This window comes from Daldinia loculata (assembly GCF_022478755.1).
Source record: "Daldinia loculata strain CBS 113971 unplaced genomic scaffold F4817scaffold_7, whole genome shotgun sequence".
In the NCBI taxonomy this organism is placed as follows: Eukaryota; Fungi; Ascomycota; class Sordariomycetes; order Xylariales; family Hypoxylaceae; genus Daldinia; species Daldinia loculata.
Window position 1 is genome coordinate 194,442 of NW_026054861.1, and position 25,644 is coordinate 220,085.

At 33.5% G+C, this 25,644-nt stretch overlaps 5 protein-coding genes across 5 annotated transcripts; 1 reads left to right on the plus strand and 4 right to left on the minus strand.

The window, feature by feature from the left end:
• Positions 1–811: 811 nt before the first annotated feature.
• F4817DRAFT_259990 (uncharacterized protein) lies at positions 812–1,314 on the minus strand. The gene is made up of 2 exons (XM_049299273.1): positions 1,110–1,314; positions 812–1,059 (listed from the first exon to the last, which is right to left on the minus strand). Exons 1-2 carry the CDS (start codon positions 1,159–1,161, stop codon positions 917–919), a joined length of 195 nt encoding a protein of 64 aa, XP_049162119.1. The 5' UTR covers positions 1,162–1,314; the 3' UTR covers positions 812–916.
• A 9,163-nt stretch (positions 1,315–10,477) lies between these two features.
• F4817DRAFT_368497 (uncharacterized protein) lies at positions 10,478–11,410 on the minus strand (the record flags this gene model as incomplete). The annotated part of the gene is made up of 3 exons (XM_049307248.1): positions 10,478–10,865; positions 10,927–11,115; positions 11,258–11,410. The coding sequence occupies 3 exons, from the start codon at positions 11,408–11,410 to the stop codon at positions 10,488–10,490; spliced, it is 720 nt and encodes a 239-aa protein (XP_049162120.1). The 3' UTR covers positions 10,478–10,487.
• An 806-nt stretch (positions 11,411–12,216) lies between these two features.
• On the plus strand, positions 12,217–13,143 carry F4817DRAFT_356679 (concanavalin A-like lectin/glucanase; the record flags this gene model as incomplete). Its single annotated transcript, XM_049305821.1, has 2 exons — positions 12,217–12,272; positions 12,474–13,143. 2 exons carry the CDS (start codon positions 12,217–12,219, stop codon positions 13,141–13,143), a joined length of 726 nt encoding a protein of 241 aa, XP_049162121.1.
• Positions 13,144–15,448: 2,305 nt separating this feature from the next.
• F4817DRAFT_260015 (uncharacterized protein) lies at positions 15,449–17,413 on the minus strand. Its single transcript, XM_049299274.1, has 2 exons — positions 17,216–17,413; positions 15,449–17,144 (listed from the first exon to the last, which is right to left on the minus strand). Exons 1-2 carry the CDS (start codon positions 17,221–17,223, stop codon positions 15,458–15,460), a joined length of 1,695 nt encoding a protein of 564 aa, XP_049162122.1. The 5' UTR covers positions 17,224–17,413; the 3' UTR covers positions 15,449–15,457.
• Positions 17,414–21,159: 3,746 nt separating this feature from the next.
• F4817DRAFT_260083 (uncharacterized protein) lies at positions 21,160–25,522 on the minus strand. The gene is made up of 3 exons (XM_049299275.1): positions 25,072–25,522; positions 22,069–25,005; positions 21,160–22,016 (listed from the first exon to the last, which is right to left on the minus strand). The coding sequence occupies exons 1-3, from the start codon at positions 25,406–25,408 to the stop codon at positions 21,334–21,336; spliced, it is 3,957 nt and encodes a 1,318-aa protein (XP_049162123.1). The 5' UTR covers positions 25,409–25,522; the 3' UTR covers positions 21,160–21,333.
• Between the last annotated feature and the right edge of the window lie 122 nt (positions 25,523–25,644).

Here is a 25,644-nt window from a genome sequence, read left to right on the forward strand (position 1 = left end):
GAGTACCTATGCTTCTCGATTGAGAGATTAGGCGTGATACTCATATATACATGAATAACTGCCTACTGTTCTTTGTCTGAAAACGGTAGGATTCTTTGACTTGCACTGCGATCATTACCTAGAGTTAGGATTTGCGGTTGCCTTCATGGGTGTTACAATATTCTCAATACATAGGCAGGCAATCTAACCATTTCCCTCTTCAACTAGAACCCCGCTAGTATGTGGCGGGAGACGCATTCGAAAGATTCCAAATCATTCTTTTACAGGAATGCAATGTCCTACGCGTGCCTTAACTTTTAAATTTGGAATGTCTCGGTTTGGAAAATGCATTCGTTACCCCCTTACTTCACCAACCACTTCGTAACGTTAGACCACACAATACAATCGCACACCCTTCGTGTTATGTAAATCAATCTATTTTTATGGCTGGTTATTCTAATATTAAACATCGCGTGGTAAAAGGAAAAGTTATATGCTTCTAGGTTAATACATTAGACCCCGATTTCTCGCTTCCTATTCTCCCATTAACTACCCCGGTGTAATCGCCATCAACAATCATACTAAGCTGCAATTTTACCATAAGGTAGTTAGAAATATTAAATAGAAGTACCTAGGTAGTGATGGTGAATTATGATCGCTGAATATTGCATTTTTAATCACCAATTTATCCTAATTATATTTCCGTTTCTGTAGCTTACATTTACATCATCTTATAACCCAGCTGTTCGTTTCCTTTCCCTTAAATTGATATCTTCATTTACAACTATGCATCCGCATGAATTATTGCTAGTCGATGGGGTTATATTATGTACTATTCTATACGCCATATATCAGCATTCACAACGGAGTTTCTCCAATTGGCGCCAAAGCGTTGCTCAATCATAAAACATTATGAGGCGTGTTCGCGTCTAATAATCTAGTCATTGGGGGAATATTGAGGGAAATGCAAAAACATAAACTCGTATGACACAATTCCAGGCCAAGTCGTCATCATTATTAACCTCCTGTTAAAACGCTTGTTCCCCCCCGCAACCATTCCCCCAGGTAGAGTCTCAACCCCTAGGACATTGTTAGTTCAGTAATAAAAGACTCTAATTAAGAGTACTTACAATCGTCGATGTTGTCTTCGGTAACAACTCTTTCTTTGCTGCATGCATTCATCGCCTAAGCATTTTGGGTCTTGAGCGTAGGGCAGTTGATGTAACAAGGCTGGTCTAGAGCATGCTGGAGCACATCATCCTGCCATCCGAAGACATAATCACCGTGGTTTCCATAACCAGTCCTGTTCAAGAAGTACTAAACAATATGAAAATCAAATAAGCACTATTTTAAAGACGAAAACTTTTTCGTTATAACTTAAAAATTATAATTTTGTTACAATTTTAAATTTAATATATATATATAAAAAAAATAATATATTAAATTATATAATATATGTAAAAATAAAAAGTTTATATAATTATATTTTGCAATTATATATATAATTAATAAAATTTATAAAATAATTACTTTATAATAATTATATATAAATTTTAATATAAAAAAACATTTTTTTATACCTTTTAATACTTTTAACAACTTTTTTAAAAAGCATTTAATAGTAAATTATTATTTATAACAAATAATAATTTTATATAAAAATTATATAATTTAATTAATACGTTTATTTTAATTTATAATATATAATTTAATTAATTTATTAAAATTATATTATAATATAATTAAATTAAAAAAAAACAATAAATATTAAATTATTTAACCGTTTTATATATAATATTATAACATAAATAAAATTAATAGTAAATTTTTTTTAAAAAATATTTAATACGGTTTAATTATAAATAATTCCTTAAACTTTATAAATTATAATAATAAAAATAATTATTAACAGAAATTAATTACATTAATAAAACTTATTATTAATTTTATATAATTAAATTAAATAAAAAATAAAAACTATTATTTTATTTTATTTTATATAAAAAAGCAAAGGTTTAATATAATTGGGAAAAAAAACAAAAATAACGGAAAAAGGTAAAGTAAATAAATTAAAACTTTTTAATTATATTAAATTTTTAACAATACCAATAAATTTATTTATAAAACTTTAATTTATCCAAATATTTTATATTAATATATATTATACATTAATAATTATAAGTAATTAACGTTTAAAATTATTAATTAATTAAATATTAAATAATTTTTAACTTTAACCAATTTTAATTATTTTAACATTTTTTACCAAATAATTAAAAGATAATAAATAATTATAATTATATTTATTTATAATATTATATTAGGAAAAAATTTAAAAAACCATATTAAAATAATTAATTTTATTAAAATTTAATTTAATTTATACTTTAATATTAAATAACTTTTATTTAAACCAATTTATACAAAAATAACAAATAATTTTTAAAATTTAATAAAAAATCTTTTAATTAAAACCATTTTACCATATAATAATAAATAAATAAATTATTTAATTAAAATATTTATATATAATATAATTAATTATATTATTAATACCAATAAAATTTTAAAAAAATAATAATTAATTATTAATAAAAAAAATTATTAAAAATTACTTAATATAATTATATTTAAACTATTTATAATTATATTTAAATTTATTATAATTTTTTTAAATTAAAAATTAATTTAATAAAAAATTTTTAAATTAATTATAAATTTTTTATTAATAAAAATATATTATATAACATTAAAATTATATTAAATTTAATTTAATATTATAATTAATAAAAAATTAAACATATTTTATATTAATAATTAAAAAATAAAATAAAAAATATAACCGTTAATAATATTAATTATTATTTTTATAAATATAATATAAAAAATTAAATTTTATATATTATATTTTTGCGTTAATTGTTATAAATATGCTAAAAAAATATTTAATATATACGTTTTTTTACTACCATTTAACCCGTTAACGTTAATTAATAATAACGTTAAATTTTTACCGGTAAAATAATTTTAATAATAATTTATATATAAATTATAAAATTTTTGTTATTTTATATTTAATATATTTTTAACGTTATTAAAAATATTTATAATATAAATATTAAAATTATTATATTATTATTAAATATTAACTTAATAATTAATTTTATTATTAAAATTTAAATATTTACCAATATAAAAACTTTAATTATATTAAATATTTTTAAACTAATACTTTAACCAATTTTAAATTATAATATATTTTTAATTATTTAACCAAAAATTAATTATATTATTCCATAAATTATAAATTATTTTAATAAAAATATTTTCGTTTTAAAATTCTTTATAATTAATAAAAATTAAAAATTTTTTATAATAATTTATAAAATAAATACCATAATATTATTTATTATATATAACATATATATTGGTATATATTTTATATAAAACGCTGTTAATAATTTTTACTTTATTAATAAAATCCCGAAAAAAATAATATAATATAAATTTAATTTAATAATAATCTTTATATTAATCTTTATTTAATTTATATTTTAAATTATATATAAAAATATAATTTTAAATTTAAAATTAAAACGTTAATTTATAATTTTAATTATATTAAATAAATTATTTAAATAACGTTATTTAAAATAATATATTAAACCGGTTATAATATTTAATAAATATAAAATTTATTTTTTAAATTTACCTGTTAATAATTATAAAATGTTAAATATTTTTAAAATTTAACCAATAATTTATTTAAAATATAATATAAAAATTTATTTATAATAAATATTTAAATAATTTATATATTAATTTTTATTTTAAAATATTATATTTATTAAATATTTTATTTATAAATTTTGTTATAAACGATAAAAATAAAAACCAATTATTAAAATAAAATATAATTTTAATAGTTAATATAATAAAAATCCGGATAAATATTTTAATTTTAAAATAATATTTAATAATATAAACTTTTATAATATATATATTAATATATAACGTTATATTTATATTAACGCTTTATTTAATTATAATAATAACATTATATAAATTTAACCTTAAATTATTTTACTTTATTATAAAATTGTTATAATTAAAATTTAATAACTTATTAACTTTAATTAATAATATTAATAAATAAAAAAAATAAAATTAATATTTATATTAAAATAATTTAATATTTTAATTTAAAATATGTTAAAAAATTGCAATAAATATTTAAAACTTTTAAAATTTTAATAATTAAGCTGTTTTTTTATTTAAAACTTATATAATAATTATAAATTTAAAATTTAAATTATTAACGTTATATTTTTTTTTAATAATTAAAAATAATAATTTAAATTATATATATAAATTTATATAAATTATATAATCTTTTATAAATATATAATAATATATAGTTTTTTATTAATTAAAAAATTAAATAAATTATTTATAAACATTTAATTTAACGTTAAATTTATAATTATAATATATTTAAACTAAATTTAAATAAAATTCTTTTAACTTTTTAATATTAACATATTATAAATAATAATTTATAAATTTTATTTATTATTTTATAATAATATATAAATATATAAACTACTTTAATTTTACCATTTAAATTAATATTAAAAATTATTAATCTTAAATTTAACTAAAATTATAATTTTAAAAAATTTTATAAATTAAGTATAAAAGTAATAAATAACAATATATAAATATAACCGTAAATTATTTTTAACTATAATAATTTTAAAGATTTTATTAACGTTTTACTATTTTAAATATTTTAATAAAAATTAATAAAAATTATTTTATTATATATTAATAATGTTAAAAATAAAAAATAACGCTAAATATTTAAATATATTAATTTATAAATTTAATTCCGTTTATTAATTTATTTAATAAAGTTAAATATTTAATATATTAATAATATATTAAATTATTAAATTAAATAACGTTTATATTTTTAAAATATTTTTATTAAAAACGGTTTATATATTGTTAATATTGGTAAAATTTACCAAATTTATTTGGTTAATATAAAATATATTTTAATTATTAATTTAATAACGTTATAATATATTAAAAGTTATATAATAAAAGTAAAAATAAAAGGTAAATTTATTATTATATTATTAAAAAATATATTTAATATAATTTATAAATTTAATATTATAAAACCGAAAAATTATAAATTTATTTATGTTATATAAGTAAAAAATGGGAAATATAAAGGATAAAAATAATTAAATTTTATTTAATTTAAATATAAAAATAAATTAAATATTAAATAAATTAAGTAAAATATTAAATTTATTAATAAAATTTTATACGATATTAAATTACGGTTATAAAATAATTAAATTAAAAACGGCGAAAATATTATATTCGTTTATAAAAGTAATAAAATTATTATTTAAAATATTATTGTTAATATTTTTATTATTGTTATTTAATTTATATAATAATAGTTATAATAATATATTACCGTTTTTTAATAATTAAAAAAGTCAACTTTTATTTATTAAAATATTTTGGTAATTAAAGTAATTTTCTTATAAAAAACAAAATTATTATATAATATACCTTTAATAAATATAAAAATTTTAAAAAATTTATTATTATAATTAAAAATTAATTAATTATAATATAATAATATTAAATTTTTTAAGTAATTTTAATAATTACCGGTATAATAAATTAATATTTTAAAAAAAGTGGTAAATATAACTTTTATAACAATATTATAAACCTTAAATTTAATAAATTTTAATAAAATAATAAAATTAAAATATAACCATTTTTTTTATTTATATTAATACCGGAAAAGATTTAAATACGATATTAAAATTAAAATTATTTTTAATTAAAAAAAAATATACGTTATTTGGTTTTAAATTTACATTATAAAACTTATAACTATAATATATACCACTTTTAAACCGTATATTAAACTATTGTTTTTTATAATAAATATAAAATTTTTAAATATTTTAAGTTAAATTATTATAAAAAAATTTAAAATAAAGTTAAGTTTATATTATTAATAATTAATAATTTAAATATATTTAATATTAATTATATAAGTAATTATATAAAAAATTATATTAATAACAAAAAATTATTAATGTTAAAATCTTTTTATAAATTAATTTAAATAACATAAAAAAAAGGTATAAAAGAAAAAAATAACGTATTAATATTTCGGCGTTAATTTTAATAAATATATTATATGGTTATATATATTTAATACATTTTTCAAATATTATTAAAATTTTAATTATTAAAACTCCGGTATTAATAAATTAACAATTATATATTAATTATATTTATAAATTGTTTACGTTAATAAATTATTAATTTAAATTATAAATAAGTTAAATTTAATTTATTAATAATAAAAATAAATATATATTAATATATTAATATATAATATAAATAATTATAATTTAATTAATAAAATCTAATTTAATAAATTTCGGTAATATTAAATATATTATTAAAAATTAAAAAAAAAAGGTTATTTATACATTATTATTACCTTTATTATTAAACATTTTAAAAAAATCTTATTAAAGTAAAAATAAAGTTTATAATATTACATTTTAAATAATAAAATAATAAATTTATAATATTAAAAAAGGTTAAAAAAAAAATATAAAAAGAAAAAATAATTAAATAGTTAAAAAAAAAAACAATTAATTTATAAATAATTTTAAAAAATAAAATAAATAAATAAATTATATATATTAAAAAAATAAAATAATTAAAAAAATATATATTTAATAATAATTTTTTTTAAAATTATATAAATTATAACAAACTTTTTATAACTTAAAAATAAAATTTATAATATTATAAAATTAATATATATAAAAAAATTAAATAATATTAACGAAAAAATTATAAAAAAAATAAAAAAAATTAAATTTTAAATAAAAAAATAATATAATATATATAAAAAATTTTATTTAAAAAATTATATTAAAACTTTTTTTTATTAAAATAAACTTTATTAAATTTTATTAAGTTTTATTTATAATTAATTAATTAAATAAATTAAATTTATATTTATAAATTAAAATTAAAAAAAACCACGTAATTTATTATTATATAAAATTATATTAATATATTAAAATAATATAAATTTAAAGTTATATTTAATATAATTAATTTATTTATTAAAACATAATTCCGAAATTTTTAAATAAATATATATATTTTATTTAATTAATTAAAATTATTATATAAACTGTTTTATTTTTTATAATATAAAATTATAAATTATTTTTTTTTACATTTATTTAACTTTAATTAATTAAACCTTTTTAACCAACCTTTTTTATTATTATTAATATTTTTTAATACGTTTAATTAAAATTTAACTTTATTATAGTTTTTTTTAATTAATTAAATAATAAAAAATTTTATTTTAAATAACTTTAAATTAAAAATTTAAATTGGTTTAAAAAGTTATATTTTTTTAACCACACCATTTTTTAACCAATTATAACCTCGAAATAACTTTTTAAAACAATATTAAATTTTTAATTTAAAATTTTATTAAAACCCGTTTTTTTAAAAATTAAATTTATAATATAAAAAATCATTAAAATTATTATTATAATTATTATAATATTAACGCGTTTTTATTAACTTTATTATTAAATTTATCGATTAAACATACGTATTTTAAATTAAAATTAATTATAATATTAATTATAACATTAATCGCATTAATTATAACGCATTAATTATAACACGCGTTATAATATACGTTAAAACATAATATTTAAAAAAATAAAATTATATAAATATATAAAAAAAAAGTTTAAATAATAATATTATTAAATTAAAATTAAAATAAAAAATATTTTATATATAATATTATATTATTAATTAATTTATTAATTATGTTATTAATTATATTAATTTTTTTCCATTTTTTTATTAAATGTTTTTTTTAACGTTAAAACTTAATATATAATAACGTAACATTTATTTTAATAAACTTAAACTAATAACGCGAACTTTATTATATTTTTCCCGTTACATTTTTTTTTAATTAATTACATTTTTAACTTATTTTTTTTTACGAATTTTACATTTTTGGTTTAAAATAATTTAAGCGATTTTTAACATATTATTTTATTTAATATTAAAAATAATATTAAAAATAATAGTTAAAGTAAGTTTTAATTAATTTAAAACATTTATTAATTTTATTATTAATAAATATACGCGTTTTAAACGTTTAAATATACGCGTTTTAAGTGTTTTAAGCATTTCGGGGTAATAATTAACTGTAATACCGGTTGTAACACCGGTCGCAACACCGGTCGCAACGTTTTTGGGAATATATTACCAATTCGGACGTTAAAGTTTATAATATTACAACGCAATATTATATAAACATATAAAATAGTTATCTTAGGTAACTTTAAACTAAAGTTTCGAATTTTTTTAATTTGTAAAATTATACCTTTTTAACCACACCACCCCCCCAACCAATCATAACCTATATAACTTTTTTAAAAAAATATTAAAACTTTAATTTAAAGTTATTTTAAATATGTTTTTATTAAAAATCGATTTTATTTTTTAAAAATATTATTAAATTAATAAAATTATTAAAAATAATAATATTAACGCGTTTTTATATTTATATAATAAATATTAATTAATTATATAATCGTATTAATTTTATTATTAAATTTATTAATTAAATTTACGCGTTTTAAATTTTTTAAAACGTTAAAAATAACTATAATACCGGTCGTAATACCGGTTGTAATACCGGTTATAACACACATTATAAAGTTTAATATATAAAAAAATAATATCATATAAATATATAAAATAAAAAAGCGGAAAAATTTAAACAATAATATTATAAAATTATAATTAAAATAAAAAACATTATTTTACATACGTAATGTTAATTATAATATTATAATATTATAATATTAATTATAATATTTTAAAAATTAAATATTTTTTAACGTTTTAACTTAATATATAAAAACGTAACGTTATACGCGTATGTAAAAAAGTTAAAAAAATAAATTAAATATATTATTAACTTTAAATCATTTTAATTAAAACTATTTTATACATTTTTATAATATATTAAATTATTGTAAAATAATTTTTTTTATTATTTACCATTAAATTAAAAAGTAAATAACGTTTAAATTTAAACAACTTTTAAACTTAAATTTATTAAAACTTACACACATACCCTATAAATACAAACACACAAGCCATACGTTCCGTGGCGTAAACAAACGCAACCCGTTTTAACAAATTTAAGTTTAAAAACTAAAATAATAAAATAACGGGAAAGCTTAGGAATTTATTATATTAATTTTAAATTAAAAAAAATTAAATATTTTATATATGGTTATAAATATATATATAAATGTTGGTATTATTTTAATATATTATTACGTGTTTTTAAACGTTAAAACTTACGATATTATAACGTAATGCCGTATAAATATATAAAAAAAATAAAAAAGTAAAAAAAATAATATATTAACTTTAAACCATAAAAATAAAAGTTATTTTATACGTTATTATTAAATATTAAATCATTGTAAATATAAAGTTTAATTTTTAAAAAAACCTGTTTTAACGTGGTTAAAAACGCCCGAGTTATTTTAAATTAAAATTTGTTAAAATTTGCATTTATAACTTATAAATATAATTACACGGGTTAAGCGTTTTATAGCGTTTATGGCGCAATTAAACGTAAGCCCGATTTTTAACGAATTTAATTTAAGTTATTAAAATAACGTAACATTATATAAATATAAAAAAAAGTTAAAAAAATAAAAAAAAAATTAACAATAATATTAAATTATTAAAAAAAAAACTTTTTTATACGTTATTATAATTTATTAAATTATTAAAAACGTTATTTTTTATTTTTTATTAACAATTTTATGTTAAATATTTTTTATAAGTTTAAAATAATTTTAAACTTAAATTTATAAAACGTTTTACCCGTAATTTATAAATATAATTATATAAACCATACGTTACGTGGCGTTTGTGGCGTTAATAAACGTAAATAAACGTAACTTGTTTATAAAACGAATTTAAGTTTAAAGTCATTTAAAATAAAAAAAATTTTATTACCGGAAAAAAAAATAATTATTAATTAAATATTTTATTTTATTATTTATTTTATCTGTTATTTAATTAATTAAATTATATATTAATTAATATTTAAAATTAAATAATTTAATTAAATATATTTTTTTAATTTAATTAATTAAATAATTTAATTAATTAAATTTTTATTTTATTAATTTTATTACATATTAATTTATACTTTTAAATTTTAAGCTTTTTTTTTTCAGTTCGAATTTAAAAGTAAAAATTTTCTTCTAAAAAAATGTTATATAAATAAGAAAAGAAAGTTTTTTTAATAATGTTAAATTGACTCTTAATTCTTAAGGGGGGTAATTGGCGACTTACAAATCACCAAAGGACTAGACAAAAGGCTGGGACCCATCCTCAGGCCAGTCTTTCTTGTTGTTGAACTGCCGAGTGTCCCAGTTAACCTCGTAAAAGAGTTGGCTCATCCGAACGGGGTGCGATGCCGGGCAAGGACCGCCTGTCTCGAAGGTACCGCTCTCAGGATAGGCCATGTGCCCCATGTGATCGGTAGAGTCAAGATTCTTCCCATCCCAACATGTGGGGAATCTTAGCGCCGTCATTATACCGTATGGGCAAGGCTCCTTAGGGAAGTCAAGGATCTGGGGATCGCGGGTGTTAATGTCCTGCAGACAAGTGTAGGTAAGCTGACGGAAACGCTCCATGTCTTCGCGGGAACGAGCGTTGACGTTGCCGATGTACATGCGGAAACCCTAGAAGTGGAAAGTAAGCAAATAAGTTATCTCCCCCTTAAAGATATATGACGGTACTAACAGGCTGGAAAGCTGTAACTTTAGAGGTCTGCTGGAAGTTGTAAAGGCCGTCTTGCATGTAGTAAACAGTCATGCCGGCATTGACACCGTCAAAACCAGAGTTGGCCATTTGAGGAACTCGCTTGTAAGTTCCATTGCGGGCCTTGAAGTATAATACGGCAGTCCAGTAGTTGGAAAAGTCTTCGCTGAACTAGCATGTTGTGCAGGTAGACTCGCCAGGCATATCCTTAGCCGGGTCCATACTTGCGTTGAAGGAGTTCTAGCGAGGTATTAGTTATAAAACAGCATGAATTAACGGACTGGAGCTAAATTTATGAATTATGAGTCCTTACGCCTCCTACAATCTGGTGAAGATGCGGCGAAGGGATTAAGCCAGGATTGACTAATGGATCAAGACGGTCAACAACCAACTGGGCGCAAGGGAAACGGATGAGAGCATGGCTGGGCGCAAAGAGCGCCAGCGTGGTAAGAGAGAGCCACTTCATCTTGGCGCTTCAGCTACAAGGAACTAAGATGAGATTTCTGTTGGTTGCAGCGAGGTAGTCAGTGTAACAAGAGGACGGGCGTTGATACAGCATCTTTTATAGGGACCAAAGAAGGCCTGATGGCAAGGATGTATAAGTGCCGAGGCCCATTTCTCCAAGTTGGGCTTCTAACGACTGGGTCATGAATGCGTGGCGATTGCAAGTGTCCTCTTCGGGGAAATATCCAAGACCGCCAACATGTAAGACCATGAAAATTGTCATTGACGGCCCGACTCCTTGGCTACTACTGTTGACGCTGAGCTATACGATGTTTAGAAGCCCGAGATAACACACTGCCTCAGCCGCATATAGTATCCTACCAGATTTCTGGTATACTATGCAACGATGATCGATCTATTAATCTACAAACATCGAAGATTCTCCCAACTTCTGGGCCATGTGAAAGTGATAGCAAATCCTTTCCTTAGAGGTTGAAAGACTTTTACTAACCTTGCATGGAGGCTTTCAACCTCGTGTAACTCTAATACACCCGTAACTAGGTACACAGGGCAATAATCTATTAATAACATTGGTATAGACCTTGGCTTTATATACACTGGATATATGACAACCTTTTCTTACGGCAAAAGTCGACAATATACCCAGCTAATGAAAGTGGCAGACATCGTCTTCTGATTGGCTTCTTTGGGTCTCCAGCTTCCCAAAAGGAATATCCGGTCCCAACGTCTGAATCGAGTCTGGCCGTATCCACGAGATATTATAGCCAACTTTTAGATATCTTCTTGTCATAGTGAACGTGGCCATGGATGCAAGATGATCCCCATGGTATCTTGTGGAATCATCTGTTGAACGTGGCCAGTTCGTAGGTGCTTGGTCTTGAGCATGTCGATCACATAATAAGGGGGCAAGGCCAACTCTGTTACGGGTTGTAATCCCTCTGTTGGACCGCGTAGTAATATATTTCTTTAGAGACTTGTCAGACACATACATACGCACGGGACATATACTCTATCACATACACGTTACTTTATCAACTATGAGGTTCTCTACTTAAGTCTTACAGTGCCCTCTTCGTAGGTTTATTCACCTCCGCTGCCTTTGCAGCATTCGACCAGAACCGCGGGGGCGCCGTTCTCAAAGCTCCTGAGGGCCAATCCTTTACCTCTGTCACTGGAACATTCACCGTCCCCAACCTAAGCGGGACCAACAAATTTTCGATATGGGTTACTATTGGAGACACTCTCGAGCAAGACGTTGTGCTCAAAGGCGGTACCAATTATTCTAACGGCCTTACATCCTTCGCCGCCTGGTACCCAGACAACGAGACTGACATTACGAGTGCGGTGCCCATCAGTGCTGGTGATTCAATCACTGTCACAGTGTCTGTTTCGGATCCGGGCGAGTCTACGGGCACTGTCGTCGCCGAGAACACGACCCAGAACAAGAAGTCGACTCAGACATTGCCTATCCCCGCCAAAGTAGAAGACCCAAGCGCACTGACAGCACTCGCCGCCGACTGGTTTGTCCAGGCCTACCAAGAGGCTGGGGAGCTAGCCCGCGTGCCACGTTTCGATACAGTCACTTTCACCAAGAGTAGCGCGACCCTCGCGAACGGAACCACAGTCGGACCTACAGGAGCTGGGACCTTTGAGATCCAGGGCACTAGCGGGCAGATCTACTCCAAAACGACGGTTTCCACTGATGGCATCACGATTCGCCAACAGCAGCAGTAAGCTGGCTGTTTATACTTGCTTATTATTCTTAGGGGCACCGAAAATACGAGATGTTTAGAACAGCTTAGAAAAGGATATAAATATAAATGTATATGCTCTAAAATTCGACTTAAGCTACATACTTTCTCCAACCAAAAGATTGTCCGAATGAATTTCTAACAAGAAGCCCAAACCTGCGTCGAAGTTATACAAACTACTACTGCATGCTGCAACAATGAGGTCAAACCCATATCTCCTAACGTCTCCCTCATGCGGCAGCAATATATTAACGATAACAATCTATATCCAGCATGGACCAACGGCTATTTCAAAAACCACGCGCCCAGTATTACACCTTGGCATGGGTATATCCAGCCTCCAACGACAACCGGGTTAAGAAATGCCAGGCCGCTCCAGAGGATAAAAAGGAGTGAGGGGAGAGAAGAAAAGGACAGACAGACGTCATCTTACCCCAACTTCTGACTGATTAGTTGTGAACTCGGGTAGATGGTGCCGAGAGAATAGTCCCGAATGTGCGAGTGAGGTGAGCGGTATGTAGGATATATGTAGGACAGGAACATGCCGGGTAATATAAAGTAATATATGTCTATACCGGTGAATGGATACCAAATCCCACTCGTATATAAACTGCAGCTGCAGTTTTGCACTTCATTAGGCGGGGCCGTTAATACTCTTTTTGTTTACCTTCTTTATTTGGAGTATGAGTGAGTCTAGGTTAGTATGTATTTCCGCATATATTCTTAGAAGGTGCTATGTGGAAGGTATCATGATAAGTACGATTATTATACCGAAGTGTATGTTCTGTCATGTTAAGAGTACCTACCTCTTATAGCTGACTTATTAGAATTGATAGTTGCTTTCGTTGGAGAACTGCCAACCAATATGTCTTTCTTGAATGATTAGAGTGTAGTAGTACACTAGCTGCGTTACCCGTTCGCGCAAGCGCTTACGGGGAGTGCCTAGCTTCAAGAGTGCCTTTTACGCCACATATAAGTCTGGCCTCTGATTGGCTAGCTACACCTCAGGGCACGTCCGATGAATTTTTTGTAAAATCAATTGACCTACTATACTATTGTATAAAACTTTCGATAATTGGTATCGTTGGATAGAGCGCGTTTTGCATGACCTTTCTATCCTATTTGCATGTGTTTCAGACCTTATGCGATAGAATGGCAAAGGGAAAAGTCGCCGACTGCGGGGCGATTCTAAGGATCTGATTGGCCAAAAAAATTGTGGCAGTACTAATAAAATATAGGAGAGTTGATTACTTACCATATTAACTTGTCCAAACACGAGTACTCTGACAATCCCAAAGTTGCCCCGGTCCTACAGCCCAAACGCTAACCCAAAATGGTAAAGTCTACTGTCCGGATTCGCTCTAGCGCCTTTTGGGCTCAACTTTCAAAATAAAATAAAATAATTGATTTTTAATTGATTAGTAATCAATTAAGGATCGATTATAGATTAATTCGAAATTAATTATTTTTTTTTTATTTTTTTTTTAAAAAAAATTCAAAGTACGTACAACGGATTACACAGACCAGGTCACGTGCTGATAGGTAGATAGCAGATTAGATAACCAAATACGTGAAGCTATTCGCACTTCGCACCACACATACTTATACTTATACTCATACACATGCAATCATTCGGTCCTGGCTAATTACCCCCTGTTTCGTGATTATTTCGTTGATAAATTTTTTATATTTTAATAACTGAATGAGTTGAATTGAATCGTTAGATTAGTCGAGTGTGGGACTCTTAAATTTAACCAATCAAATCTAATGAATTAGTTGTGGCCCGTATCTTACTATATTAAGTTAGCGTTTGGGCTGTAGGACCAGGGTAACTTTGGGATTGTCTGTAGACTCGTCCAAACACTCTGTGTTATATTACGTCCCTAATTCTGGTCTCGACAGCCCCCAAGAAACCGGCTAGGAGAGACCTCAACCAGACAGAAAGGGGCGGATACGCTTCGCCTATGAACTAAAGCCAATTCCTCACATTTGCCAATACTCTATTAGCTTATTGTCTAAACCATCAACTAGTCATTATACTTTGGATCTTAGACGGATAATTTAACTGATTTGCTTCAGTATTAGAAGTAACTAATGCTTTATCCCTTGATATCCGGGGTTGGTAATCCAACCAACCAAGTAGCCCCAATCCCCTGCATAAAGCCAGTGTTCGTCAATCATGCCTCATTTCTCATCCGCTTAAAACACTGCTTCCACAAGATACAAGATCCAACGAGCAAGGATTGGAGCCAGCCAAACCTGCTCACCCCAAAGAACTAGAACTAAATAATAATTAATTAACAGCCTCCATACCGGACACCTCTCTTTCCGAGCTCCTTCCTGCCTACGGGCTCCTCTGGGAAGACCCACCCCCTGGCGCGTTTCGCTTCGCGCTTCTCCGCGAGCTGCGGTTGGGGCATCCAGTCATCTCTTGGAAGCGCTTTTCTTCTCGTCCCCTCAGCAGGAGCTCCTATTTCTGCCTTCCAGGCGACTTGACCGTTAAGACCTAGGCCATGGGAATTGACGCCATCGTCACTAGCCATGATGCACAGACCCCAGAGTGCAAGACAAGCTGTTAGGGGTATCTCATCACTCTCATCAGAAACCGAGTCGGCCGTCGCAGCAAGCTGGACACTACTGACTTCGAGGTAGCCAAAATGCGGGGTACCCTCAGCACCGTTGCGGCAGACAACGAGCTCGATTTCAGTTAGGATAAAACCGTAACGTGTACCGTGCTCGCGCATCACATGGTGTAAGTGGGCTAGGCCTCGTAGGTACTCGACGCGCTTAATGTTGCCTTCAACACGCATACCCGTGTTAAAACGGTCGAAAGATTTAACTAGTCCAACCACACGGGCTGTAGGCTTGCCACCGAAGATTGCTGCTGCGGTCGAAGACTCGCCAGCAATGTTAGCCACGAAGACGTGGTCATTAGATGAAGTTGTGGTAGCCTTGGTCGAAGGAACAGAGAGCTGGACAGGTCGCTGAGAAGAAAGCCCAAGAGCCGAGTTAAGCTTAGGGATGTAGTAAGAGGCGTAGATTGCATGGAGTGCGGCCTCTGTCTCGGGGTGGCGTGCACCAGTGGGGGGCTGCTGGAGAAGCGGCTGCGGGACTGGACAGTTCAGGAGGCCAGATGCTCCGGGAAGGGAGAGTATTGTACTCAAGTTAAAGCTGGTCCATGATCGGATTTGGCGAACGTCCCACCAGAAATGTTTGGTATGAGGGTCGCGCATTGGGAATGAGATAGTGCGCACCAGAGACGGAGCAGGATTGGATGTTGTGAGGTAGTTCATGAGAGTGGTAGATGGGGTCGGATCAGGCGTGGGGGTGGAAGAGAGGCTTAATGGAGAAGGGGCGCGAGGCGCATAGCTGTAGAAGAACTGATCGTTCTGGGGCTGGGGAACAGCTGGAACGTATGATGGCATCTGGCGATAAGTAGGAAAGCCATACTTCTCAAGCGTTGCACCATCGAGGCTGACAGCTGAGGCACGGCGGGGCTGGTTCATGCTATCCTGAGGGAATGTGATGGGAGAGCATAGAAGTGATTGAGACAAGGTATTTTGTTCCTCCTGGGTCGTAAAGAATGCGTTTGAGAAGTGATTTAAAGTCTCCGGGTTAGTATAGCTTCGGGTATGCGAAGGACGGAAGCTGGGGCGGCGGCTAGGCTTTGGGGTGGGAGTAGGCGATGTCCTGACACGCTTGGCGGGCGAGTCAATGGCCTGGTCCTGGGAGCGGATCTTGGGTAGCAGAATGGGGCCATGTTGTCGGATTGGCGGTGGTGAGCGGGACGGTGTGGTGACCCGTGTGCTAACCGAGTCGGAGGGCGACGTCTCGGTAGTAGAACAAAAAGATCCATACGAGCTTGAGCGAGCATGTCCGGGATGATAAGAAAATTCAAGTAGAGACGGTTCAAAAGTAAAGCTCGGTGGTGTGACGGGCTCGCATGAAGGGAATGTGAAGTCAAAAGACATGTCTCCTGCCAGACTGTGGAAAGGAGTATTAGTTATTACGTCTCTATAATAATATGTAATAAGAGTAGAGGTCCTAAGACTCACGTAGCCATGTCGATATTTAGATTTGAGTGTTCTTGTCTGCTTAGACAAGAACTAGACGATTATGGATTATAAAGTGAAGGTGGGTAGGAGAGCCGGCTCCTTAGTATTTGGTGGAGGGCAAAGCACTGGTGTGAATGTAGGTTTGATGCTGTGAAGCTAAGAGAGGAAATTCAGGTCGTGAAGCCAGCGGCCTGCCTCGAAAAAAAGATCTAATAAATAAGGATGAAAAAGAAAAGCTGATCCTATACGACCAGAGAGTTGATACTGAAGAACTAGAACAGAAGAGAGACGGAAGGAGGAGGAGGACCGGTCCTCTTATCCTCGAGATGGATACGGCCGGGCCACGATGAACCGGGATGCCAATCAGCTCGGCGGAACCAGCCTTGGGCTAAACGATGATGTATTTTTCAAATGCAAGAATGGCCAACCTGAAACATGGAGAAGGAGAATATAATTCGGATGTAAGTAGCGCAGTATGTGGGAAACCGAACGGCCTGGTCGGTCCATAGTAAGGGTCTTGGTAGGTTGACGGGTTGGAATGTTGGATGAATGGGCTGCGTGTAAGTGGATTTGGCTCGAGGTGAAGTTGGGCTGGTACGTACCGAAAATAGAGTAGCAAAGTGGGCATACTTTGCTTAACGGGTGGGTCCCGAGTAGTCCGCCCCGCCTTCTTTGTACCGCTGTGCAGCGCAACGCAGCGCGTACGGGCTCAGGGCTTAGCACCACCAATCTCTCTTAGCGCGGAGTAATAAAACAGTATATTATACCGTAAGAAGGTAATCGAACTTACACGTTAGGACCAGTTTAGATCAGCGTAGAACGGGCGGCTAAGTACAGTGCATTTATCATACATATTTTAAACTTATTTTTCCCTTGCTCAAAAATGCCAAGAGCCCATCGTGGCTACAGAAAACAGGCCTATCAGATCTGACAGCCCGGGATCCCTTTACGGACCATAGATCCTCAACGATGAGTGGACAAAACTATTATCTTTTTTGCTCCTCCATATATATTACTACCGCATTTGGCATGTAGTTTAAGTCGGTACAACGTTCCACTCTGAGATGTTCCTATTTCCCATTTACGTACCCAAGGCATGGATAGAATGTGGGAATTCTTTTTTTTTTTGTGTTCTCGTAGTTTTCGTAGTCTAGTCGCTTGCGCTCGCAGTTGAATGTGAATGCAGGGCCATATCAGAGCAAACTAAGAACAAACTACCTAATCCGAATCCCGACAGTGTGACTCATATCAGAAATAAACACATGTCCCATCGTGCATTAGTTCGGCTTGTGGTCCTTCGATTGTGTGGAGCAAGATGCATCCCCGGGAACAATCTCTGCATGTACCTGCAAGACGTTAGAACGCGTCTGCAATCTATCATTCGACGCGTGAAGGGCGTCATGATCGTGAATGGACGTGGTTGTACGTCTACTGCTACATACGACCGTGTCTTTTACGTTGCTATGCGTTGCTATAGCGAACGATATCACAACACACAACCACTTGTTTCTTGCCCTGATACTCTACTTAGCTATAGAGCTCGGTTCTAAGATTCTACTTATTTCCACGACGTCCTCGTGATGCATGCATGCACTTAGGCTTGCTGCCATTAGACAATACCAATAGAGGACGTTCTCAATGCGATACGGCAAAAAGAGGCAGCGCGCATGAATTTCTGCTACCCAATATCACAACCGCGCACTCCGCCACAGGAACGTTGAAGATCCGAACTCCTCTTTTTCTTCTTCAGCAATAGTCGCAAGTAATACTGCATACCATGTAATAGATCTGATCAAGTGTAATATCCCTACATAATAGTATCTAGGGTACCTTACTATACAGTATTCCCATTCCGCGCTTGCGCTTGATTAACGAGATAGACATCTTTTTGCCGCTCGCTAAGATTAAATTGCCGACTGACAAAAATAGTAGTAAAGTAAAATGAAGCATTGACCGAAGAAGGCCGATTAGCGATCTTATCTTCTTTTTTTGGTAGGAGTATGGGCGGCTATCGATGGTTGGGCGGCAATCAGAGATTATTGTGGAGTTTTATTTCAAAGGTGAGCCGAAGTGGCGCACGGTGACTATGGGAGCATGCTTTTTTGTATGTCTTCTGTATAATAGGTTCAATAGATAGTCGTGTAATAGTCGAGTGTGTGTATCTATGTACCTACCTATGTAAATCTGTAAACCTGTAAATCAAAACCTCAATGACCAAAGATGAGGCAAGGCGACAGGACCGCCGAAGATGGTCCTATTGGACTTGTTATACTGGGGTTAGGTAGACTTAATAGGTTCACTTAATTAAATAAGACCAGTTATTAGATGAAGAAGCATTACATCACATCAATTGAAACAGCAGCTTCAAGAAGTGTTCCAGAACTTTTGTGAAAGGGTATTGAATGATTATTACTGCCTCAGCGGCTATAGACACTGCCAGGTCACCATCGTGTAAGCCTTCATACGTATGATTTTCCTCCTTCCTTATGCCTTTTATCGCTCGCCCTAAGAGATAAGGTCTTTTAATCGATTATTCCGTCGGATTCCTCGACGAAGATCTTCGGCGTCCGAGCAAAGCCGTAAGCGCCAGGGCGAAGAATGAAGCGCGCCTAAACATCATCCGATATCGTCAGGCGTCAAGGCAAGGGTTTAGGTACAAAGTTACACGAGAAGATTCTATTGCACAGCCCCTCCCGCCCGGCGCGTAAAATGCCACTGCCACGGGCTGCCACGAAATACGGTACCTAGCACGAAATGGAAATTGTCCCTTCCTCCCAAAGAAAGTCCGCAAAGCCACGGCCCCGCCCCCGCGACTCGCGGCTCCAAAAGAAGAATGGCGCGCAGTAAAAAGTTTCTTAATTCGCGGGTCACCAACGCGCTCGTGTTCATTCCATGTAACTAAACTTACAGTTACAACCAATCGGCTCACGACATGTTGTTACTCCACGAGAAGTACCTTCTCAACCGCGTCGAAGATGGTCTATTGGCCAGAAGAGTTAAAGAAGCCATACCCAAGGGCGGGCTAGAAGAACAAACCCAGAAAGAAAAAAATGTTTCGTTTCAAGTCTTTTCCCTTTTCAGGCTTTTGTTTCAGATCTACACTACCGGGACCATTCTCGTTCGCTCATAGCTCCCCTCCCGGGTGCCGTTCGCCGTCTAGTTTACCTATCTGCACCTGCACGCCCGAGTGAGTGACTCATCTTTCCCGGCTCTCACATGCAGATGCATCATATGTATGTCTGTCTGACTTTCTGCGCGATAATCATGATCGGTGTATGATTATGACTCTACAGGCTTGGCTAGATATGATATGTATCGAGATATTGAGAAAATGCCGATCTAGTAAAATCCATGATGCTTGCGGGACGACGATCCGTCTCTGATCTTCGAGGTAAGTGAAAAATCAAGTGGCTGGGAATGACCTGTCTTCGCGACCTTTACACAAGATGTGTTTGTCTTAGATCTTGACCCTAGCTCATCCAAGTTGTGATTTTACCGACCCTTCGGTACTTGTTAAATATTCGGAAACAATAACAAGGCCATGAGAAATCCTGTCTTTTGATCAATTGGTTATTCGGCACAAGATGCCGGGATATAGTAAATACGGTATAGGTGGAAGACCCCGAGACCACCGTTCCTTACATCTACGATTATATCACCATGTAGCATATAACAATGCTAAGCTTTGTTTCGTTTCCGCGGTCGTTATTCTGCGGCCCGTCTCTAGATTTTTCTGCTTCTCTTGGCCTGCGCCTTACACGCACGTATAAGAGAGGTGCGCGCTGTCTGGCCATCGACTCGGCCTAGGCGAAGCGCTCATCGATGATCCGGTCCGTTTCAAGTAGCACGGCCACCTCCAAGTAGCTCAAACCAAGTTTTAAATCGTCGTAAGCTGTATATAATACGACAGTGGGCTGCCTCCCTTTTTCTTGTACTGTCGATCTACCTCTCTGCTGAGTACGATGTAAGTACTGATATGAGACTGGGTAGATGAGAATCAGAATGGCACGCGAGCATGGCTAATGTGGCTATGATAGTTGCATTAAGTCCTTGCTTGCTATTCAATGGCCACCCATCTAAGAGGACCCGGATTAACACCTCAGATCGTTGCCAAATACCTAGTCTATTCTATCCACGAACGCCTCGCTCATTGTACTAGATTCGCTGTCTGCGGCATCATCGCCAACGCCGTTTTCCATTACCGCGGTATCATTGGGATCAATTCCTGACTCATGAACCTCATTGTTAAAAGTCGATCCTAAATCTTGCAGTTTCCGCTGCGCCCTACGAAGACCCTGCAGTCTCTCACGCTCCAAGATGAGCATCCCTTTAGCGAACTCCTTTATGGCTCTACGGCCCATACGCTCATGCATATCTTCCCATCCCGCTAGTTCGCTTGCTACCGTCTGTTGTGTGTATCGAAGCTCCTTACTTAGAACGTCTACCTCTGTCTGGGCACGCCTTGCTTTTTCTTCCCTCTCCTCGTTGAGACGCTGGCGGGTTTCATCAAGTAGCCCGAGTGGCCATCTCGTCGAGCGCGAAACGGAACTATAGTTGCGTTCTATCGCCTTGCGAGAAGATACTATTTGGGTTACAAGCTGTAATGGCCTGGATAATGACGAGAGCATAGCTTGCATAGTAGATTGGAGAGCTGAAAAGGAACTATGAAATAGATATGATGGATTAGATTGCGGGGGAACAAGCGCTCGGACGTAAGCGTCAAACGCAGAGATATGCGATTGAGGTAGAAAAGCAAGATTATTAACGTCTCGTGAAACTAGACTCGCTGCATCATAGAAATCTGTAGAAATATTAGTACTAGATAATGGATATGACAGTGTTGTTGTTAATACCATTTGTGACGACGCTAATAGCATTGGTCCTTCGCGCAACACTCTTAGTCGAGTAATTGACACTACGGACCATATCTCGGGCGTGTTCCACAAACTGTTCTACTTCGCGAATATCTTCCAGAGGTTCCAACTCATCTCGCACTTTCTCGGCTCTCGTCTCAGCTTTTAGTCTGCTGCGTTGTTCCATCATGTCCGCTTGTAAGTCGGGCACTAAAAAGAATTCCCACAGCATCTCGTGTGTCGCAAAGGTAGGATGAGCTAAAAGTATCTTAAGAAACGAGTCAGTTCGTATTTGTATGTCCTTCAGGACGGCCCTCGAAGGCTTTGAAGGGATCTGGAATGGTGACCGTTGGCTTGTGACTTTCGGGATCCACGACGCTGGGTTCTCGATAGACAGCAAGTGGGCTAGACGTTCAAAGTCTGTAAAAGAGCGACGGCATGTAGTGACCGTGTAACTATCGTCATCTGCAGGGGCTCCCGACTTGAGAACCAGCCGAATAGTAGCGTCTTCCACGAAGAAGGATCTAACAACGCCAGTGATACGTCCGTCCTCAGCAGGTGGCATGGTAAAGAGTGTCAGATCGTCGATTCTATTCCGAACGTCGTCATCCTTTGCCAGTTCTACCGCAGTAAGCCCACGGAGCTCCTTCGCGGCTACGTCCACCCTTGGATCCGAGTACATCACCCTAACCATCTCAAAGCGACCATATTTACTAGCTACCATTAGCGCAGTGAATTTCCTATCATTTGTGGCGTTGACGTCGATGTCGCACTGCATAAGGATTTTCACCGCTAATTGGTGGTCATTGATGATATGCAAAAGGGTGTTCCCTTTTGAATCAACATGCTCGTCTAGGTGAAGTGGCTGGCCGTCGCCCTGTGCACCCGTCGCTGCTTCGAGACCGGCCTCGACCATATCGTGGTAGTTCTGGTGGTCGTACGACCGACAGAGTGCGAACAATGGCGTTTGGCCATTTCTATCCTTTTGTCGCCAAGGGAGTAGCTTACCAATGCGGCCGATTAGGGACGGTGCGTGGAATAGGTAGTGTGCGACGCTGCGGCCCCGAATGTCTTGCAAGGATAAGTAATTCCGAATCTGCGGCTCAGAAGCTGAAGCCATCACAAAGTCCAGGATAATATCAATTAACTCGGTGTGACCCAGCTGAACAGCAGCGCTTAGCAGACTAGTGCCTTCGTTATTAGAGTCGTCCAAAAGGGTGCTGGGTGGGAAATAATCTTCGAGTGAGAGTAGATACTCAAGTACCTCTGGCTGACCATTTTGGACCGCCATCATTAGAATAGACTCTCCAAGAGAATCTTCAGTTTGACAGAGCCGTTCGATTGACGTATCGCCTTCGAGGCCGCTTCCCAGAGTAACAATGCTACCTGCCCTAGAATGATATGAAAACTCTGAGCCGCTTGACATGCTCCTAGTGTCCATAGCAACTCTCTTGATTTTCTTCATTGGAGGCATTGGAGAATCTTCCAGGGCCTGACTCTGAAATGGAAATACATGGCTCAGCCCCGATCCTCGGGAATATGAGTCGGATGGTGTAAATGCTGTTGAAGATCTCCTGGAGGAGCCATTAACCATACTCCAGCTGATTGATGGCGAACGACTCGAAACTGGAGATGCTAAGGGTTCTTCGTCATCAACATCGAAATCGATAGCATCTGGATCTAGATTCATCATCTTTTTGAGCTCATTCATGTCGCCTTTCGCGGCTGCGTCCCAGAGACCTTTGTTCCGGCGACTCGCTCTTCGTAGGCTACTCGAGTCCGTGGAGAGGTATGAGAGTACAGCTTCGAATGTACTAATAGCATAACCTAACTCGCCACTATCTACATCATCAATGAAGACAAAGTGTTTTATGTAGAGTAACCTGGCCTGGAGGTATTTTACACCGGCCCGGATCACAACGAAGAGGAGCAATGACACTAGAGTATCGGCGTTGACGGTGAGAGCGGACTTTTCTGTCGAAGTAGATCCTGCGTTTGGTTTAGATTGTTCGGTCAATTGTGCGGCGGCTTTTATTGTCGATAACAAGATTTCCATCATCTCCTGTGGACACATCACTGAGGACATTCTGCGAAATTCCTCGACAGCGTGGCCGAGTCTAACCGTAAGCCCATGTTTCGCTCTAGGACCACCTTCAATAAAGATTCCCAGTTGTGAAATATCGATAAATTCCATTTGTCGAATTTTGGCCTCAAGCTCGAGGTCCTCTGGTCGTCGCATCGCGGCAAGTCGAGGCCATATAAGATTATGAACATTCTCAGCCACATACCGTTCTATTAGCCGTTCAACCACTGGGCCCGTGAGGTCGGTTGTCGCCCCAAGCATAGAAAGCTGCTGTTTGTCAACACTTTGAAACAGATCGATGGCGCTCGTGACTGCCGTCTCAAGTGAAGCTCTCATAACATCCTCATCATCTTCGGCGTAGAAACTCTCAGTTGTTCGGGTACTTTCATCGTCGTCTACGCTAGCTCTTCGTACAGATAGGCTATTTGAGCGCACCTTTTTCATAGCTGTCGCTATAGGACCGTCTGGGATAGGATCGGGGATGTGTGTTGCAGAGGGCGGAGGGGGCAGCGGTCTCTCGAAAATTGTCGTAAATTCCCGGAACAACTTTTCTAACCCAGGATGCATCTGCCTTGCAATCATTGGGAAATGGTTGAGAAGATCATGAAAACTCTTTATATCCTTCTTCCGTGGAGTACTCGGTTCGCCATTTTCAACAGCAGCAGCTCGCTTGGCCTCTGCAAGTGTAGCTTTTGCCATACCTTCTATGAAAATAGCACGCGGCACCTCCTTGTCCACCCAGATGCCGACCAGGGGCCGCGAGATATAATATATTAACCATTGCCGCGGCTCGATGCTGTCGGTATACCAGAGAGTGTCATTTAGTAATTGTGCTTGGGAAAGTGTTTTGAACCCTGGCAAGTCGGCAATTAGATGGATGATTAGGAAGAGCCAGTGTCGCTATTTGGAGTTTCACTTACCCTTATTGCTATAAATAAAAGCATCTTTAACGACAACGCTACGCCCGTTCAAGGTTGAGTATTGTCTGGCCTTGCCCCTCTGCTCGCGCAAGTTTCCGACGGAGTCCTTCCCTCCCGCAGCGGTGGCCGGACTGGGAACACGAAGTACATGGCTTCCCAGAAAGTCTTCAGACCCAACAATGTCTGACAGAGATAGGCCGCTTTCGGTTTCGCGGGAGGTAAGGAAGAATTCGGTTGTCGGGACTAGAAGAATGTGGTGATGAACGGGAGTGCACTGGGTGACAATGGGACTGCCGGGCTTGAAGAAGGCGGCTAGGAAGGGATTCAGGGGTTGCATTCAAGCAATCGTCTCGTCCACCGGAATCTCTCAATCATATCTCCTTCCCAGCCTCGCGCCAGGAGTTAAGTAAGTAAATTAGGTAGTTAGTTGGTGTGAAAGATGAAGCGCTGAGGGGCTTCGATGCCGATTCTCGTCTAGCGCAAGGGTATGAAACGGGCAAGAGGCTCGAAATTCTATCCGTGGTGCTGTACGTAAAATCGACTCGGGTTCGAACTAACCTAGCGCGTTACAAT

Bases quoted from the DNA above. Each gene is read 5' to 3' on its own strand.
- F4817DRAFT_259990 (XM_049299273.1), bottom strand. From the start codon at position 1,161: ATGAATGCATGCAGCAAAGAAAGAGTTGTTACCGAAGACAACATCGAC. The intron at 1,060-1,109 runs GTAAGTACTCTT...ACAATGTCCTAG, and splicing joins CGAAGACAACATCGACGATT to GGGTTGAGACTCTACCTGGG.
- F4817DRAFT_260083 (XM_049299275.1), bottom strand. From the start codon at position 25,408: ATGCAACCCCTGAATCCCTTCCTAGCCGCCTTCTTCAAGCCCGGCAGT. The intron at 25,006-25,071 runs GTAAGTGAAACT...CCGACTTGCCAG, and splicing joins TTTTATTTATAGCAATAAGG to GGTTCAAAACACTTTCCCAA. The intron at 22,017-22,068 runs GTATTAACAACA...ATATTTCTACAG, and splicing joins TATTAGCGTCGTCACAAATG to ATTTCTATGATGCAGCGAGT.